The sequence below is a fragment of the Epinephelus moara genome, chromosome 16 (genome assembly GCF_006386435.1).
Source record: "Epinephelus moara isolate mb chromosome 16, YSFRI_EMoa_1.0, whole genome shotgun sequence".
Lineage (NCBI taxonomy): Eukaryota > Metazoa > Chordata > Actinopteri > Perciformes > Serranidae > Epinephelus > Epinephelus moara.
The window spans coordinates 26,343,739-26,360,945 of record NC_065521.1 but is presented as its reverse complement, the minus strand read 5'-3'; the positions used below and the strand labels follow the sequence as shown (position 1 = coordinate 26,360,945).

At 41.5% G+C, this 17,207-nt stretch overlaps 2 protein-coding genes across 2 annotated transcripts; both read left to right on the top strand.

Moving 5' to 3' along the window:
• Window positions 1–472: 472 nt before the first annotated feature.
• On the top strand, window positions 473–9,700 carry arhgef3l (Rho guanine nucleotide exchange factor (GEF) 3, like). The gene is made up of 13 exons (XM_050066076.1): window positions 473–712; window positions 1,107–1,155; window positions 1,261–1,311; window positions 1,894–1,950; window positions 2,119–2,226; window positions 2,966–3,124; window positions 3,465–3,527; window positions 3,650–3,746; window positions 5,777–5,853; window positions 6,074–6,331; window positions 6,844–7,014; window positions 7,334–7,526; window positions 9,185–9,700. Exons 1-13 carry the CDS (start codon window positions 675–677, stop codon window positions 9,433–9,435), a joined length of 1,572 nt encoding a protein of 523 aa, XP_049922033.1. The 5' UTR covers window positions 473–674; the 3' UTR covers window positions 9,436–9,700.
• A 186-nt stretch (window positions 9,701–9,886) lies between these two features.
• On the top strand, window positions 9,887–17,002 carry usp21 (ubiquitin specific peptidase 21). Its single transcript, XM_050066090.1, has 12 exons — window positions 9,887–10,012; window positions 10,441–10,798; window positions 11,235–11,291; window positions 12,409–12,526; window positions 12,611–12,725; window positions 12,978–13,097; window positions 13,191–13,255; window positions 13,362–13,549; window positions 15,351–15,429; window positions 15,520–15,627; window positions 15,944–16,058; window positions 16,213–17,002. The coding sequence occupies exons 2-12, from the start codon at window positions 10,643–10,645 to the stop codon at window positions 16,304–16,306; spliced, it is 1,215 nt and encodes a 404-aa protein (XP_049922047.1). The 5' UTR covers window positions 9,887–10,012; window positions 10,441–10,642; the 3' UTR covers window positions 16,307–17,002.
• The last annotated feature ends 205 nt before the right edge of the window (window positions 17,003–17,207 follow it).

The window sequence follows — 17,207 nt, the reverse complement described above, 5'->3', positions numbered from 1 at the left end:
AAAATGTAGCTGATTAAATGTGTCACTTGTGGTGTTGCACTTTAACCAAACAATAGGTGTCAGATACTGGTGTGTTTTTCTTGTCTGACCTCCTTCTGGCTCTTTCATCAGAAGTTTCAATATAGAGCACATCCGGGAAGCTCAGTCTGAATCAGCTAAACGCCTACCTGTGAACTCATAATGAAAAACCCTAATCAGATTCTTCTAATGCAGAAGATGCAAGAAATCTGCCAAAACTGATTTTGCAAAATTTATCTATAATGATAAATAGAGCACCTGATTATATGTTATAAGTTTACCCTCACTTCCTCTTGTGTTCCAGCATTTGAGGTACCGTAACTCAGTCTGCAGAGTGGTGAAAACTTTCGATCAGTCAGTCAACAGGTTGGAGTGACAAGTGAACGAGCTGAGTTCTGCGCCCTCTGTGAGAAGAGCGGATACATGAATATGTGCAACTCTAAAGGATGTGGTCGGGTGCGAGATGAGGAAGAAAGTGAAGAGGAAGGAGTGCACTGAACTCTGACTCCGAGCTCCCCTGCAAACAGCTCGCACAACTGCATTTTGCCGAGACTGGAGAAAAGAAGACCGGCGTGATTTTTTTGGATTATCTCCACCTTTTCTCGTTTTGAGAATGTGTAATGTTTCTGTGAGGATGCATTGAAGACAAAGGCGAGATGGAAGTGGAGGAGAGTGGTGAAACGAGGACTTCCTGGTATGATTGTCTACCTTTTTGTGTTCGGCGCTGTCTGTTGGTGCACCACATACTGTATTATAATGCTGAGATCAGACTGAGGCAGGGATTAACATCGAAGTGACAGGAGGATATATTAAAATATGTAGGAGACATGAGTGATATTTAAAGTTGGTTCACATCTGGTGTCATGGTAACAAACTTAAGCCTTTGATATTGCTGCTCAGCTTAAAATCTTCACATTTCTATCAATAATTAATCAAACTTGAGGTGTAAATCTGCCAAAGTACTCACATAGGCCCAAACTGATAGAATCCATTCAGCTGTTAAAGGTGTTTAACGTGTGTTATTTGAATTTACCTCACGTGAAATGCCATAAATGTGTGTACAGATGTTTGGTTTTTGCCCGTATTAGGTCTGCGACACAAGGAGAGACACCCTCCATCCCCTGTGACCATGCCGGGGTAAGTCCCACATCCACCTTATGTCTTTGACCTCCTTCTGAAGCTTACAAGGACACTCTCATAAAACCCAAGAAACTCACTTTCACATAATTATCTGCTTTTTAGAAGAAAAGAAAACAAGACCCGGCTCCTGAGCCTGTGATCAGGATCACAGAGGTGAGTGTGATGTCTGACATGCACCATTAGAACTCTGCTTTTTCTCCATCTTCACGTTTCTCTTTTCGGTGTCTCTCTGTAACTAGCGGAAGTTAGTCAACCTTACCTATGTGACCACAATGCTGAGTGCAGAGAGATGTGAACAGAGTGTTGTTCAGCTGTGCGGCTACAGAAGCTCTCCGACTGCACAGAGCTCTAAATGTTAATATGACATCTTGTCTCATTTCAGCTGTGTGATGTTCCACTTTTCATAGTTTTGCTGTCATCTGTGTCGCGTGTCTTTTAATAAATACATTTTGCTGTCGGTATTTAAACACATCTCACTCTGATACTACACTGAACATACAGCTGATGTGGTTAGTGGAAAAAAAAAAAAAAAACGGGCAGACATCTTGTATTTTACTACAGAAGCACAGTTTCAGCCTTCTTCCTCTTTGAAAGAGTCACACAGGAAATGAGAGATCTGCACCATGCAACATCTCACCCCTCTCGACATCTCTCTGCCTTTCCTGCACTCTCTCTCATGTCTCTCTCATCACACTTCTAGCTCACTCTCTAGTGTCACTTGTTATGTTTCATCAGGATGAAGAAGAAGATGAGGAGGGGGAGATGATGTCTGACCACATGAGGGATTCAGAGGTGAGGGGTTCCTCCTTGGCAGGTGCGAGACATGCGTTCAGTTGTGGTTTAAGGTCTTCTAAAGCACAGCCAGTGAGGGCTCATGAGTGACCCACCCTGATCAGCTCGTTGACTTTTTTTCCCCACACGTATCAAAGCTTGGTTTTTAATTTTTTGATTTCATTGTAGGAGCCCAGTAACAAAAGGGTCAAACCTGTGGTGAAGTCCAATAGCCTTACAGGTGTCATAACCCCGGTGAAGACTCCTGCTCTGAAGCGCATTGGACAGTCCATTTCGGTAACGATGCACAAACACACTCACATACTTTGTATTTACTGAAGTACTTGAATATTTCCCTTTTATGCATCATCTACTCCACAACATCTCAGAGGGAAATATTGTACTTTTTACTGCACTACATTTGTCTGACAAGTTACTTTTCAGATTACAATTTTTCATCCCCCTCCTGCCCAGTGAAAACCATGTATCTCCAGACATGTTGATGTAAAAGTTTTCAGATAGACTGAAGTGTTCCTTTGGATCAGCTGGAAAATGCATCGTCACAAAGCTGAAAACTGTTGTGACACCATGAAAGTTGACTTTTTAGAGATACATGATTCTCACAGGACAGCCACACTACAAACATATGATGATCTTATACAGTATGATGCATTGCTGTAGATTAAACTAGCCAATAGTATATAAAAGAGTTAAAATGGAATGCAACATACACATTGATACAGCGGTGATATTCATCCAAAAACATTAGATAAAGAAGTAAAACACTAACAAGGAACATTTTACTGCAAAATTTGTAATTTCACTTTTGATACTTTAAGTGAATTTGATGATAATGCTAACATATTTTTACTTAAGTTAGGTTTTGAATGCAAAAATACTTGTAGTGGAGTATTTTCACACTGTGGTATGACTACTTTCACTTAAGTTAAGGATCTGAAGACTTCGTCCACTGCTGTATACGTGTTGTTATAAAAAAGAATGCTAATGACGTTCGGCTACTCTTTTCTTTTTACAGCGGTCTATAAGTTTTCGAACTGAGGCTCGACCTTTGCCCCCGGCCCCCCTGCGCCCTCGCTCCAAGGCCTCCTCATATCCACGCCGGCGCAACAGCCAATGCTGGAGCGACACCGTGGAGAGTCATGACCTCACTGCCAAAGAGATCAAGCGACAAGAGGTGTGAGGGGTGCTAAAGTTTGATTCAGAGACTTTATATAATGCAATGGGGTTTTTGTTTTTTTTTGTTAGGGGGTATATGGGTCAAGCTGCGGTTGCATTGTGGGAGGGATGACTAGTGCCTGCTCTTCAGTCTGTGAAGCAGCTCTACATGGGTATTACGAAAGAGGATGTGAGCTGGCACTCGAGGCTCAACTTCCTCTATTGAACAATCAGCTGTGACAGCTCATGCTGTCCAACTGTGTGCGTTCCACATTGTGTGCAAGTGTGTGTTTGCATATGTGCGAGCTGCCTCCACATGTTGGTGTCCAGTGGCTTGACTGTTCCTGACTCTTCTGCAGGTGATCTATGAGCTGACTCAGGGGGAGAGACAACTCATCGAAGATCTCAGTCTGGTCAAAAAGGTGCTTTGTGTGTATTAATTTACATCAGAACAAATTCTGCTGATGCATGTTTCTCATATTTCTGTCTGCACTGCATTTATTCTTTCACTTACCTTGGCCTTGTGGTCTCTGTGTGCTATCAGGTGTACTATGAGCCCATGCTGAAGTTGACCATCATGACAGAGAGCGAGCTCGGACAGATCTTCGGCACACTGGACTCCCTCATTCCTCTGCATCAAGGTGAACCATCTCTCTGCTTTCACCTGCCTATTATCAACCCCCTTATTTCATAATCATGCATAAGAGAAGTAGGGCTGGGGGAAGATTGAATATAGTCACTTGTTGACTATTGATTTTGAGATGAGGGTCTAGCCAATAAACTAAATAAAATAAAGTGTAGCTCAAGCCATTTATCTTATAGAATGATAATTAAAGAAACATGGAGTGTTCATGTTGCTTCGCGAGTACACCTCGAGCTCATGGGGAAGTTAGGTATTTTATGAACAGTGTCCATTAAGACCTTCCACCATTGTTGTTCCCCATTATAAACTCAAGAAAAATGAGATGCAGCTCCCTTCATGATGATCATCTTGTGGAATATTTAAAGCCACAGACCCTCTCTCAGCTGATCTGCATCCCTCCAATGAACGTATAATTCCAAAGGCACATTGCTGGATCACTATGAGCAATACAGTCAATTATCTTTCCAAGGAATTGTGTAACATTTTCCCCAGAAGGTTTTTACTTCAGTGTAAGCCTGTATCATATGATTAAGAACCTTCATTTGTTAAAACCTGACCCCCTGACATATAACATGTGGACTGAGAAGGTAGGGGAAATTTACCAGATGGAGCAGATAACATACTCTTTGAGACTCCAAAAAGAAATATTAATTATGAATGAATGAATGACTTTATTTTGAACCAAAGGTTAAAACAATGTTATGATACAAAAAATGAAAAAAGAAATGTTCGAAAAGGAGTAGGTAGAAGTTTTATGTTCCTACCCCTCTTTCACTTTTCTTCTATCAACTTGAAGTCTTTGCACCAATTTTTACATATATTTCCTCTATTAACGTAAATTATTTGCACAGTTTCTTACATGTATATATAGTTACATACAACAATTAACCCATTTTTACAACCCAATTTTATAATTATATTACATTCCTAAATTATTTACAGTACACCTGGTGATACTAAATAAATACAAATTTCCCTAAAACAGCTTTTGCTCTTCCCAGTACCTGTCAAGAGTTTGTTTTTTGTACAGTTTTTTAAAATGGCTTACATTTGTACTTTCTTTAAGCTCATCTGCCAACTTGTTCCACAAATCCAGCCCACACACTGAAATACAGACTTTTTTTAGTTGTACAAACACACAGTTTTTTTTCCTCTGAAGTTATAACCCCCCTCCCTGTCACAAAACATTTTTTTGTATGTTACCCGGAAGTGAATTATTTCTTGCTTTGAACAACAATTAAATGAAACAATTAGTTATTACAATAGATCTGGCAGATATTTTCCATATGGTGGTATATTTTATTAAAGTTGTACCGATACCGATACCAATATCGGAAATGCCTCTGATACTGCCTAAAATGAGGTATCGGGTATCGGCGAGTACAGCCTATGACCAATCCGATACCACGTAATGCCTCACGTTATTACGCATATGCACACTACAGGCAAATGAAATGGAAACGGAGTGGAGTTTAAAAAGCATTCTACTGTAGCCTTTAAAATGTCTTTTTTACCAAATTGTTTGGCTGCACTTTAACCTGTGTCTTGATCTGTGACAACACTGGATAATAATAATGAAAAAAAGTTTTATGGCATTCATTCTACTATTATGTATTTATTTTTAGGAGTTGAGACATACAACAATTCATATCCCATCCATTTTTACTTTACACGCTGGTATCGGATCGGTACTCGATATCGGCAGATACCTAAGGTTCAGGGATCGGAATCGGTATCAGGATGGAAAAAGTGGTGTCGGTACATTTCTAATATTTATATTATGTATGCTGTTACATTGAATTTAGCTGTGTGGTCCAGCCCTTAAAGCAAGTATGTAAAGCCACTCAACAAGAGTGCTCATTCATGCACTCCTGGTTGCGTGACATAACTGAGTGAGTGTGCTGATGACGCTTTCTTGTCAAGTAATGGCGGCTGAATGAGTTCAGCGTGACGTTCATCTGCCATTTAATCTGCAAAAATCAATAAGAATTCATCCATTTTTATGGATATTTCTTTATTTCGTACCAGATCTCCTGAGTCGTCTCGAGCGGCTGCGAGGATCAGAGAAGACAGTCGGAGAGGTGGGGCCTACTCTGATGAACTGGGTGAGTATTGCCATGGAAACCAAGGACTGAGAGAGAAGAAGAGAAAAAGGGCACAACCCACCTTCACTCTCTCTAGTTCCTGCATTTACTCAATTATGTTCCTCTCTAAACCAGAGTCACAGAGTTCAGTCTGTGCATGTCTCTGCTTTTAACCACATACAAATGGCTCCTTTGCTCCTCCCCCTCCTCCTCCTCCTCCTCCTCGTCCTCCTCCCCGCAGTTCCCTTGCCTGGAGGCCTATGTTACATACTGCTGTAACCAGGTCGGGGCCAAAGCCCTGCTGGACCAGAAAAAGCACGAGAAAAGAGTGGAGCACTTCCTGCGCTTGTGTCAGGAGTCTTCGTTCAGCAGGAAACTGGACCTGTGGAACTTCCTGGATCTCCCTCGAAGCCGTTTAGTCAAGTACCCCCTGTTGTTGAAAGAGATACAGAAGTGCACTCCTCCAGACCACCCGGACGAGGACACGCTGCCTAATGCTGTGAGTCGGTGCCCTACACATTCATATCATGTTTTCTAAAAGGTCTCAATTCTCTCTTCAGTTTCAATTTATTTGGTATCAACCAATACCAAATAAATATTGCACATTTAGGCTTTTTTTCTGTTATGAAATCCATCCGACTGCAACTGTGGGAAGTCCAGACATTTGGCTAAAAATACTTTGCACATTGGCGCCTCCAAATGGCAGCAAACATGAACCTCAGCAGCCAGTGATTCTGTACTTGAAAATAACACAGGCATGCTCACCAGTTTGGCTGCTCTGTAATTATTTTAAACCAAATGAGACTGTGGGAATGAGAAACGGAGAATATGCTAACAGCTGTGGACACTAAAGGCTCACATTTGAAACAGGATGCTCTCATATACTATACACATACTGCACTAGTTTACTTAGTTTTTGCTTAAATGTATAATGGGAGTTGCATCAGATCTCAGATGAAGGAGTTGGCACACTACGTTCATTTTTTGTAAGACTAATTTTGCTCTGTTCAGTTGGAGCTGATCCAGAGCATCGTGGCGGAGGTGAACAAGAAGACAGGAGAAGCGGAGTGCCAGTTCTACAGGCGGGGTCTCTCATACCTCGAAGAGAGTCAGAGACTACCAGAGATCCAGCTGTCCCGCTTCATCTACTGCCACGGGGAGCTCAAGAACAATAAGGGCCAGGTAGCGGCTTCATTTGATTGAGCTTTGGTTCCCCTGAGGTTGTTGATTTGTTTGTATCTTGTCTGAAAAAGGTCTTTGTTCTCCTCTGCCACAGTGTAGATTTGGACCTTAGGCTCTTTATATGAGCCCTGTATTACCCTGTATTTTGAAAGAGCACTTTGTATTCTCCTCTCGTGTTGAATCCCTAACAAAGATGTCACTGTAATACCTGAATAATAGATTGTTTTATATCTTAAATCGCCTTAATGCCTGTTTAAATATTGTGGTAAATATTCTTATGAAGCCTTATCTCTCACTGTGTGTGTGTTTCTTCTGTCAGCGCCTGCATGTATTCCTGTTTGAGCTGGCTTTGGTGCTGACCAGGCCGGGGGAGGACAGAGAGGGAGGTCAGGTGTTCAATGTGTACAGACAGCCTCTGCCCAACGCCTCAATAAACCTGGAGGAAATCCCAGATGGGGAGCCTGCTGGAGGGGGCACCTTCAGGGGAGCCTTCACTGGAGGAAATGATAAAGGTAACATATACATACCGCTGACAATATCTATTTTAATTACAGAACAATCTATAAATATTGATAGATTAAATTATAAAGAATAGTGAAAATGCGTGAGACGTTCACATTAACAAGGTACAGATGATAATAATAATAAATATTCAGTTTATAGTGATGTAAGAGAGAGGACAAACAGCAGGTTTAGAAGCTTTAAAGTGACAGTTCACCCCCAAATCAAAAATACATATTTTTCCTCTTATCTCTAGTGCTATTTATCAGTCTAGATTGTTTTGGTGTGAGTTGTTGAGTGTGGGAGTTTTTGGCTGTAGACATGTCTGCCTTCTCTCGAATACAATGGAACTAAATGGTGTTCAGCTTGTGGTGCTCAAAGTGCCAAAAAAATACATTGAAAAACTCAACAGCAATGTCTCTTTCCAGAAATCATGACACAGTTACTCATGATAATCCACAGACCTTGTTGTGAGCCGTTTCATGTAGGAACTATTTTCTTTCTACTGAACTACAGTCGCCTACTGTATCACTGTGCTAGTCTTCCACAGTCGACCCCACTGAGGGACAGAGTATTTCAAGAGTTTCATTGAGCTAGCTAACATTCAACAGAGGAGGATGCCATTAATGGTGATATCTCGCGCTATTACAAGTGTGAGCCTCTAGTCCATATGAGTAGATGCACTCTTCCTTCTGCGCATTGATACATATGGCAGGTATAGTTCAGTTGAAAGAAAATAGTTCCTGCATGAAACTGCTCACAACAAGGTCTGTGGATTATCTGGGAACTGCCCATTGGTCCCACAGCCCATTGTTCCAACCATATTAAACCCATTGTTCCGAAGTCCCGTTGTTCCGAAATCATCATGATGCCCTGTGGTTAAGGTCTGGTTAGGTTTAGGCACAAAAACCACTTGGTTAGGGTTAGGGTCAGGAAAAGGTCATGGTGTGGGTTAAAATGAAAAAGAAAGTGGCAAACACATAAGCCGTGAGCCTGCTTCGCCTCAAGCCTTTCCCAGCTGACCCAGAGCCGGTCGCGGCGCACCATCAAGGCAGAAATACGCTCGCCGGGAGCCGTTCAGAACCGCGGACCGTCGGACCAATGACATGGACCCGATTATCTTGAGTATGCAGGTCATGATTTCTGGAAAGAGACATTGCTGTTGAGTTTTTATAACGCATTTTTGGGCACTTTGAGCACCACAAGCCAAGCGCCATCTAGTTCCATTATATTTGAGAGAAGCCAGACGTCTCTACAGGTGATATCTCCAACACTCAGCAACTCACACCAAAACAATCTAGACTGATAAATAGCACCACAGGTAAGAGAAAAATATGTATTTTTGATTTGAGGGTGAACTGTCTCTTTAACCAGCAAATATTTGGTATCCTTGATGAATGATTTGAACAGTCATTCGATCATTTAGTCGTTCTGCCGATCCACTAAATGATCAATAGTTTCAGCACCACAGTAATGTATACATGTTTGATCAATGCATTCAGGTTTATTTCAGTTGTTCCATGTTTGCCAGTTACGGGAGGGATAAAGGAGTTAAATTTAGGCTACAGCTAAGCCCATAGGTTGAGAAAAAGCCATTCCCCTCCACGCCATTAGCTATAGTGAAACCTATGACCTTGCTTCCACTCAATTTCCCTCCTCTGTCTCCCAGTGAAGAACTGTTTCCGTGTGAGCAGCAGAGGGCGCTCCAAAGCTCACCCTTACAGCCTGCAGGCCAACGACTCCTTCAGCAAGCAGCAGTGGATCACCTGCCTGCGCCAAGCCATCGTCCAGTCACGAGACAGGACCGCCCAGACCAGCCAGTCGCAGCTCTCCACTCATCACCCTGATCCCGCCCTGTATCACATAGCCGAGCTCAGCCTCAGCTCGGACACAGAAATGGCAGACCACACCAGTCGCTGACTGTCAGACTGATGATCAGGAGGCCCCGGGGAGAGCCTATAGATCTGTACATTGACATTGGAGAGAATAAAACATGGACTTTTTATGAAATATGATTGTGCGTAGAATTCCCCACACGGATTTTGTCTTTTCCTGCATTTGCTGATGGATGGTGTGATTGTGGCGATGTGTACTGTACAGCTTGGGAACAGTATTTCTGAATGTAAACTGTAAAATGTTTTCATTGTTTTGTTTTTTTTTAAATAAACTGACACTTAAAACTTTATTTTGAGGCACTCATGTACTCAAAGAACACAAAGACACGTCTAAGTATAGCCAACAAGTTCTAGAAAGAAAAGATTAGTGATGATTATACTCCCTCCCTCTCTCCCTCTCCCCCCTTTCTCTCTCTATCTCTCCCTCTCCCTCTCTCTGACACCGGTGACAGGGCAGGGGAGAGAGGTAGACTTTCAGTGCTAGCCTACAGACACACAGTGAAACAGTAGACGTCCCCTTATGCATTTTTAACAGCTCAGCAGGTGATGGGAACAGTTTGGTTGGGACAGTTTGTCCACAGATAGAGTGACCAAGTGATCAGGTGAGTCCGAACTGCTTTGTTTATTCATTTATGCTGTAATATTTGTCTGTAATTATTTGCAAACTAACTTTGTTTGCAGGATTTTACTCTTTACCTGCACATCACAGCAACAATAGTGTAGATTTGGCTTTGATAACATCTTAGAACATAGTTTGGTTGTGAGATTTTGCATGTTCTGTTTCAGAAGTTAATATGTGAGTCTTAAATGAGTGAACACTTGAGGTGAGATCTCCTGCAGTGCCCTCAAGGTGATATATTAATATCTGGATTCACTGAGGTCTCTGTCAGACCTTGACTTTCCGATCCGTCCTGAGTGCTTTAATTACAAGAGCGAATTGCAAGCCAAGGTGGATCAACATCTATTCATGATAGGGATTTACTTTAAAGGGAAGCTCATTCACAAATCAATCCTGTTCTTTTCCTCCCAGCTGTGAATGACATCTCTCCACATTTGCCTGGAAAACAGAGGACTGTCTCTCTCTGTCAGGCAGCTTGTGACCTACCATCACGTTCAGCTCAACTTTGACACTGCATGTAGAGGAACTGTGGTGAAGTGGTGCAGTCTGCCCACCTTGGAAAGCCCTTCCATCTGAAGTGGTAGACACTTCTGAGGTGTACCAGTATAGTAGGATGCCCGGAGCCAGCGGCGTCAACGTTGAGCGCTCTTGTGAGGCCCTGTGTCGAACCCTTGTCTCTCAGAACGGCCTCCAGAGAGAGACGGCTGACATCTCCCAGTCTGTCCTCTACACCTCCCTGATGGGCCTGCTTCTGGTTGCAGACAACGAGGTGCGCAAAACATAGCATTGTTGTCTTGAAACTTAACTCTTAATGTCAAATTTATTGGACACTCTTAAGACAAACATAAACATAGATTAAAAGATTGTGTAAAGGAATTAATATAGAGTACACACACCAACACACACGTGTTTAAGCACCTGTCAGCACTCCTTGGTCTCTAATAGGATGACTACTTCAGGCTGACATCCTTTTAGCCTCTCCTGTTATGCTAATGGGATAAGAAGGCTAAATCTGTCCCACCAACTCTGTACACACACTGACACGGCGGGGTCAGGGCACACAGACAGTAACATGTCGTACAGATGCAGCCAGGGGTCAAATAGTAGGGCACACACGCAGTGAGCCACATGTCAGCTGTACTCTCACACATGTAACCTGTCAGTAAGTTTTGTTCATAGCTTGATGTGTTGTCTTTATTTTCCAGAAAGAGCAGCTCACCATAGGAAGTGGAAGGGTTGGCCTTAGAAACATAGGAAACACAGTAAGTGTTTAATAATGCAGGATGTGCTTTAAAGGTCCAGTGTGTCGGATGAAGGGGGATGTATTGGCAGAAATGAAACACATGGTTTATTTAGTGTATAATTGCCTGAAAATAAGATTTTTTTGTCACCTTAAAATGAGCCGTTTCTATCCACAAAGCCAGCGGGTCCTCATCTACGGAGATCGCTATACAGACAAACCAAATACTGGCTCTAGATAGGTCCATTTGCGGTTATGTGTTGGCAATCGTAGATAAGAACTTTGGGAAAACACCTATTTTTTAATGTGAAACTGCTTTATTCAACTGATTCAAACTGCTTTTTACTGGCTTAAATCACCCGATTTGTCTCCAACATGCCAAACAGCAAAGGAGAAACACTGACTTTAATGTAAAACTGCTTTATTCTGTGTTTTTACCGGTTTAAATCACCAGGTCTGTTTGTTTCGGAGGGGAAGAGACCTCTTCTTATAATTCTGCTCCTGGTAAAAACCTTCTGAATGTCTGGATCTTAAGTTATCAGGGAAAAATGGTGAGCAAATATTAGCAGGTGCTAGGCTAGTGGCCTATCTCCGACATGCCAAATAGCATTGGAGAAACCAATTTGTAATGTTAAGCTGCATTTTTTACAGAATTAAATCACTGTATGCATTTGTTTTGGTGTGGAAGAGACCTCTGTGGATAATTTGGCTCACTGTAAAAACCTCCTGAACGTCTGGATTACAAAAAACGTGAGCAAATATTAGCAGGTGCTGGGCTGCCCGTCTGTCTGCCACGTGCCAAACACTGAAGAAGAAACACTGATTTTAATGTGAAACTGCTTTATCCAGTGTTTTTAGCAGTTCTAATCGCCTGGTCCATTTGTTTTGGAGAGGAGGAGACCTCTGTGGATAATTCGGCTCCTGGTAAAAACCTCCTAAACAATGAACACTGAAGGAATTCTAACTGGGAGAAGTTTCAGCTGGTTGCATTCTGCAGTCCTCACCACTACTTGCCACTAAATCCACCCAAATCTTACACATTGGACCATTAAGCAAAGCCCTTTACAGAAACACTTCAAGAATAACCGTCATATTGTTTCCCATAAACATGCTCACTTTCCCCTGTGTCTCCACCTCAGTGTTTCCTGAACGCAGTTGTCCAATGTTTGTCTCACACACGTGGCCTACGCGACTACAGCCTCCTCAAGTCCTACAGGAATGAGAGGTTCTCCAAAGAAGAGGCTAAGCTTATGGAAGGTACATTCCTCTCTCCCTCACTGTTCCCTCATCTTTGTATTATGTTATCGTCTTAGCTCATCGCTCCTTGTCTTCCCGTGCCAGCTTTCTCCCAGGTGCTGTCAGGCCTTTGGGATGTAAATGAAGGGGACACAGTTGTAAACCCGCGACAGTTTTACAATATTTTCAAAGAAGCTGTGCCTTACTTCAGTGGATACAGGTGAGAATATAGATGATGTTTTTCTTCCTCTCAAGGTTAGCTGCATCTTTCCATGAAACCTGAATGCATTGCAATACAATATCAACCTCTGTATCAGCAGCACACTGTGTCAAGGACACGAGACGAGCTGTAAACTATTTCAAATCACTTTCTACTTTGCCATGACGCGTATAGATTGGTTACATGAGCCTCATATAGAAAAAGTTGCCTATATCAGTGACATGAAGAAGGCTCTGTCTCTGTTTAATCCAGTCAACAGGATGCACAGGAGTTCCTCAGGTTCCTACTGGACAAGCTGCACACAGAAATCAACCGCAGACCCTACGTCCGACGACCGGCGAAGGAGCCTGAGCAAAAATATGCCCGATTTAGGTGTGTATGCTTGTGTGGAAAATCAATCCTTGAAACTTTGATGTCCTTGATGTGACCACAACTTTCTTTTCCTCATCTCCTCTCCTCCATTAGGCTTTCAGAAGAAGCAGCAGCCATGTGGAAGAAGCACTTGGAGAGAGATGACAGCAGAATAGTAGGTGAGGAGAGCCACCCAGTCATCAGTCATGGTGATCAGTCAGACCCACCTACATTATAAATTCAGCAAAGGCAACCTGCTGATAATTCCCTCTGCCCGTCTCACAGACTTGTTCTCAGGCCAGCTGAGGAGCTCGCTGCACTGCTCGGTGTGCTCCCACTACTCCAACACGTTCGATGTGTTCTGTGATCTGTCGCTGCCCATCCCCAAGAGGAGCTCTGGTGGGGAGGTCACGCTGAGGGAGTGCCTGGACCTCTTCTCTCAGGAGGAGAAACTGGACAAGGAGAACTCACCAGTAAGTGCAAACCAATGAACGTGTCTCTAACTTTGGGGTCAAAGGTCAATGAGACGGACACTGTGAGCTGGGAATGGTTTAGTCCAAACTAAATCTTTATTTATCTCTAAACTATACTTCTTATACTTTTATTAATTTAACTTTTTTTTTTTATATTTGTTCCCACAATTCAAACGTCATAGTAAAGACACATGGTAATATAGTTATGTGTAATATGTGATAGATATGTGCAGGAAGGAGGCTAAAAGGCTCATACAGCATCAATACAAAACGGTTAAATCAGACAGAAAACATCATAAACATCATACTATGTGAAACAAATAAACAAACAAAAATAACAGCAATTAAGAGAAACGTAAATGTTGAAACTCACTATCAAAAATAAGAAGAAAGATTAAAAAATAGAATAAATAAAAGGTTATTTGTCGCTGTAAATCAGATGTTTTTTTTTCAATTGAGTCTCGTAGACATATAATCACATAAATCATTTTGTATTTGATTTCAAACTGTTACAGAAAATTGGACTTGTCCGATATATTTATGGAGACCACAGGATGTGAATGAAGCTCTGAGAATTTACATAAACACGTGTTATGACTAGATCATACATTTAATTTAATCAACAACTCACTCACTACCATTCTTTAGTGCTTCCTTAAGAGTGAAAGTACCACTGAGATAGATGGAGATCAGGATAAGTGAGTACAGCCAAAAACTATATTACAGTTGTTGATATATGAATCAATAAAATTTTAATTGACCGTTTCAGTGGAGTTGCCTCACTTAGCAACAGCTTGGGTCCATGTTTACTTACTGCTAGTGGTGGGGAAGCAATTTTGAATGCATAGTTTTCCAAGCTATCAGTACCTTTAAACTGGAAGAAGCTGAAGTGCTGTAAAGCGACCCTCAGGAGAAGTCTGGTTTGATTAACTTAAGATACTTTGAAAAAATTGTCTACATTGTTAATAAATAAATAAGTAAAAATAAATCATCAAATTGACAATGCACATATGATTATTATCAGAAAAGTATAACAAAATACAAAAGAGTAACATGCCAGCATAAAATACCACGTAGTTGAGTTCATTGCAAAAAGTGCCCACTTGTTTATGAGTCATACATCATCCTAAAAATAAAATACCCCTCTATACATGGAAAATGCAAGTGTTTAGCTTTCGTTTCGTACACAATGTCCATCAGCTAGAAACCAGGTGGAGGTATTGCACCAAGCAGGCAGGATTATTCAGTTAGTTAGGTAACTTCTAAAATAGCCTCAACAACTTCTCACGTTTATTAATAAATAGCAATAATCAGTATTTCCGAGCAACTGTGGACAAAGAGGGTTCAATTGCAGTTAAAAACAAAAAGTCTTTCCTTTTATGGCCCAGATTTGTTTGTAGATTCAGTGGTTAAATATACAAAAATGGCAAAGCAATTTAACTATCGGAATCACTATGCAAATATTAATGTAGTTGAACTATAAGCAAACTACTGCAAAATGTAGTTAAACGACTACTTAAAATTACATGTAGTTCACTACTTCCTAACACTGCTTTCTGTCAGCTGATGTCATTCACATACACCACAAAGCAGTCCAACAGGAAATACAACCGTATCCATTTGGAGTGTTTATGTTGTCAAGTTTGAAACAATGGACACAAAGGCAAATAACAAGTAAAACTGGTAACACTTCCCTCAATATTCCAGCTATTTCCATTAACTATTCACACTACCTACAACAGATGTTGTGTCTGCAAATGTTTTAAAAATGTTGAGGTGTGTGTGTTTGTGTGTGTTTCAGATGTGTGAGAGGTGTAACAGGCATACAGAGTGCACCAAGCGGCTTTCCATCCAGAGGTTTCCCCAGGTTATTGTGATCCGTATCCTTGGCAACAGCTCTTACTTAGAATATTAATCTCACTGATGTTTTTGTGCGAGAAGTTGTGATGATGCTTAACAGTCTGGATCAGATTTGAACCGTTTCACGACGTCACGATGGTCGATCAGTAAAAGCACAGTTTATGTGTCCTTCCCACTCACCAACCTGGACCTTGGACGCTATGGGCCTGTCGACTGTGGTAACACAACCAGACCTTTCTTTAAGTTTGTCCTTGTCACCATCTGTGCATTATCTCATTTTACATGCAAGCTGAAGGCCACCATGTTTGTTACTGTTTAACAATCAATCACTTAAAACACAATGTAATGGAAAGTAATGGCATATTGGCCTATAATTACCAGCTCATCGACAGCTCATGTGCTATTTTTTAATCAGATATTTGAATGTGACAGATGAAAATGATTTCTTACAACATGTCGATTATTCCATAATATGCAAACCTGGAAAACTGACACAACCTAAGTAAGTCATTATATGTCTGTGTGTCCCCACAGGCCCAGTTCTGTATGATTTATATGCAATATGTAACCACGCTGGGACGGTGAACATGGGTCACTACACAGCCTGCTGCTTAGATGAAAATGGCTGGTGCTTCTACAATGACTCCAGGTGAGACTTGCCCTGCACCCAAATCATTTTGTTTTAATATGCAATGCCCTGCAAGCTGCACTGTCTGCACAAAACCCCACTGTGTGCACTGAGACACCTACTATGTATTCCTGGAGCTGTTTTCCATGATTTCTCTTCATCTGCCCACCTACAGTGTGACTCCAGTCTCAGAGAACCAGCTTCAGACCAATCAAGCCTATGTGCTGTTCTATCAGCGCAGCAACAGCACCACCACCGTCAGGAAATAGTCCCGAGACTGGCTGAGCCAGGCAGCCAATCAGAGCAACTTTACCTCCAGTGTCCCTAGAAACAAATGGAAGCAGCAGTGTTGTAACTGTGGCATCCATGAACAGCGCAAACTCAATGAGCGTGCCCTCAAATAAACTCTGAGCAGCAGGAGGACAAGGAGAGCGAAGCCATGCTTACCTTAAGGAGGGCTTGAAGAGGCAATCTCCCCTCCTGAATCATGGTGATGCTTTTTAAGAGTCTCAGCGAGAGAGCTGAGACAGCTCAGACAGACTGCAGCCTGAAGTGTCTCTATGCCCTACTTCTCAGGCAGGAGTGAGCGGTGTATGTGTGCACCATGCAGAGCTCTTAATGTATGATAACTCTGATTCATGCTTGGGATGCAACACAAACCCAAATAAGCAAAGAGAAATCTTGGGTGAAATAGACACAATTGTGACATAGGACTTTAATTTACTGTACGTGTATTCATAATGTAAATACCTGTAGCCTATGCTATATCTATGCTGTCTTTTTATCTTGATCTCCCTCCACATGGACAGTTAACCTTGAAACTTAAAAACATTTATGGGCTATATTTTCCCTCTAACTAATTTATAACTACTGTGTATATATAACTATATGTATGTATATATTTTTTACATTTGTGTGTACAAAATTACACAATTGAATGTATTGCATTATTGATATTTGAAGAACTAAATAAAAGACCATTGAAAAAGTCCAATGATTAGACTTGTGCTTTTAGTTAAGAGCCAATGACTATATTATTAACATTATAATGATTAATGTGGTTTTATTGTTTTAATATGCACTAAATAATACAAGTGAAAACATGCTTCTTATTTTGTAAGTAAAGTTGCCGCAGCCTACTGACGAATGACGTACTTCTGCGCATGCGCG

Coding starts and splice junctions, on each gene's coding strand:
- arhgef3l (XM_050066076.1), top strand. CDS start 675: ATGGAAGTGGAGGAGAGTGGTGAAACGAGGACTTCCTG. Junction 3,125..3,464: donor AAGAGATCAAGCGACAAGAG/GTGTGAGGGGTG, acceptor ACTCTTCTGCAG/GTGATCTATGAGCTGACTCA. Junction 3,747..5,776: donor CCTCATTCCTCTGCATCAAG/GTGAACCATCTC, acceptor ATTTCGTACCAG/ATCTCCTGAGTCGTCTCGAG.
- usp21 (XM_050066090.1), top strand. CDS start 10,643: ATGCCCGGAGCCAGCGGCGTCAACGTTGAGCGCTCTTGTGAGGCCCTG. Junction 10,799..11,234: donor TTCTGGTTGCAGACAACGAG/GTGCGCAAAACA, acceptor TTTATTTTCCAG/AAAGAGCAGCTCACCATAGG. Junction 13,098..13,190: donor CAAAAATATGCCCGATTTAG/GTGTGTATGCTT, acceptor CTCCTCCATTAG/GCTTTCAGAAGAAGCAGCAG.